The sequence below is a fragment of the Mus pahari genome, chromosome 6 (genome assembly GCF_900095145.1).
Source record: "Mus pahari chromosome 6, PAHARI_EIJ_v1.1, whole genome shotgun sequence".
NCBI classification, from domain to species: Eukaryota; Metazoa; Chordata; class Mammalia; order Rodentia; family Muridae; genus Mus; species Mus pahari.
This window is the reverse complement of record NC_034595.1, coordinates 66,622,444-66,624,891: the sequence shown is the minus strand read 5'-3', so window position 1 is coordinate 66,624,891 and position 2,448 is coordinate 66,622,444. Positions and strand designations below refer to the sequence as shown.

General features: G+C 40.7%; 1 protein-coding gene across 1 annotated transcript in view; it reads right to left on the bottom strand.

Annotated features, from left to right (window-relative positions):
* Positions 1 to 2,448, bottom strand: part of LOC110323152 (cytochrome P450 4A10-like) — a 15,570-nt gene that overhangs the window by 8,541 nt on the left and 4,581 nt on the right. The window contains exon 3 of the mRNA XM_029540390.1: positions 54 to 201. Coding sequence (XP_029396250.1) covers positions 54 to 201 — 148 coding nt within the window. The remainder of the gene's footprint in view (positions 1 to 53; positions 202 to 2,448) is intronic.

The following is a 2,448-nucleotide window of genomic DNA, read 5'->3' as shown; positions in this document are numbered from 1 at the left end:
GTCCATATCAGTTGGTAAGACAAAGGCCCTGAAATTCAAGGGTTGTCACTTACCCATCCACTTGAACACTGCCCTTGTGGCTGAAGGCACACTTCATGACAGTGTCTAGGGTCATTAAGGAGATGTGTTGAAAGATCTCTATAGAGGAGTCCTGACCAGCCAGCCGTTCCCATTTGTCCTGTGGTGGGAGAGAAACATTGACTTAATTTTCCCAGAAGACTTGTGTTCAATTGACTGAATTCTTTCCCTATATTTTAAGATACTGTGTTCTAAGTCCTTCAATTTAGATAACAGATGTTTTACAGATTACAAAACAAATCTTTGTGAAAGGACACTTATTCTAATTTACTTCAAAACTAAATATCAAAACTAATAAGAAAGAAAGCAAGTTTCACATGTTTACAATTAGTTAAGATGTCTTATCTGATAAACAATCCTGTTTTTAGGGGATAAAAAAGATGATACATTAGTGTATGGAAAGCTGAGCTCAGCCTGAGATAATGGTAGGACTTGTATGTAGAGAGCATTAAAAACCCCACGTAGCCAGAATGGCATTTCTAATGGGGGTCCCCAGTGACCCCAGTTACTATGTATTCATCAAAACTTGCTGAGAACAATTGACTCATTGTGGTGGTTTGAATGAAATTAGCCTCCATAGGCCCACAGGGAGTGGCCCTATTAGGAGGTGTGGACTTATTGGAGTAGGTATGGCCTTGTTGGAAGAGGTCCTCATTGAGGGGCATGCTCTGTGTTCTCAGATGCTAAAGTTATGCCCAGTGTTTCACTCTCTAACTGCTGCTTTTAGATCTGATGTAGAACTCTCAGCTACCTCTCTATCATCATGTATGCCTGTGTGCCACCATGCTTCCCATGATGACAATGGACTAAAACTCTAAACTATAAGCTGGCCCAAATGAAATGTTTTCTGGTATCTCTTCACAGAAATGTGACCCTAATTAAGACAGAAGTTGGTACCAGGAGTAGGGTACTGCTATGATAGACCTGACAATGCTTTGTTTGGAGTCATATGGACATTGGAAATTTTAAAGCAGTTGAATGCTTTAAGTGGGGTGTAATGGGCCATATTCTAGTAGAAAGACAGTGGTGCTGAGGACAAGTTGAATTGTGGGGTCCTGGCTCAAGAGGTTTCAGAGGAGAAGAATTTTAGTATATGGCCTTGGGACTGTTCTTGTGATATTTTGGCAAAGAATGTAGCTGCTTTTTTCCCTTGTTCAAAGAGTCTGCCTAAGGCTAAAGTGAAGAGTTTTGGATTAATTACATTAGCAGAGGATATCTTAAAATAGCTTAGTACGAATTCTGTCATATGGTTATTAGTATTCACTATTATGCAGATCTATAATGAAAAGGAGCAAACTGAGCAAGAAAAAAAAAAACCAAAATGTATACTTTGAGGAGAAAGGAGGCATGAGACAGTAGAAATGTAGCTAAGGCCTGTGTTGAAGGAGATAAACAGATGAAAGAAAGCTTGATGCTAAGAAGTGGCGACCTCACACCAAAACCCCACCCAGATAAACTGCCAGTTTGTAAAAAGAAATTAAACATGGTGAAAAAGAGTTAAAGAACAGCCTAGGGCCATGCCTGGAGGTGCATACCTTTGATCCACACATTCAGAATGCAGAGGTTGATGAATCTCTAAGTTTGAGACCAGCATGGTATACAGATTGAGTTTTAGGACAGCCAAACTTAGTCAGTAAAGGAAACCATCCAAACCAGCTGGTGAAAATGTAATTGAATGAGGGGTCCATGTCCAGGCCTAGCAAGCATCAGAACTTAGCAGTTTGGCCCCATGGTTCTGTCTTTAGAGTCAAGGGAAGAAGAAAGGAATTATGGAATTTCCCTTTATAACTAAGGAAAGCTGCTGAGGCCAGGCACAAGACTTGTGTGTCCTTGCACAGAGGATTAAAGAGGCTATTGTGTGAAGCTGTGAAGATGAAGTCTCGATTGCCTTAGAAGCCCAAGATGTTGGAGATGTTAGAGCTGTGGGCTAGCTGCTGAGCAGGGCTGCTAACAAGGAGTGGAACAAGCCAACAATGCTAGAAGAAGTTGGAGATTTTAAGAGCACTTTGACATAAGACATTGAAATGCAGAGTTTGGAGTTTGCCAACTTGTTTTCAGTCTTGCTTTGGTTCATGGTATTTCTTTACCATGCTCCTTTTCTCCTGTTTGGAAATGTAAAGCATATCCTATACACATCAGGAGTATGTCATATGCCTTTTCATTTTGACTTTACAGGGGATTAAAGTTAGATTGCAAGAGTCTCTTAGACTTTCATCTTTGGGCTTTGGAACAGTGCTATGACAGACTATGAGGACTTTTGAAGTTGGACTGAATGTATTTCTGCACTAGGATATGACTACAAGCCTATGGGAGGGTATGTCAGGGAGTGGAATGTGGTTGGTGGTTTGAATGAAACTGGTCCCCAAAGGT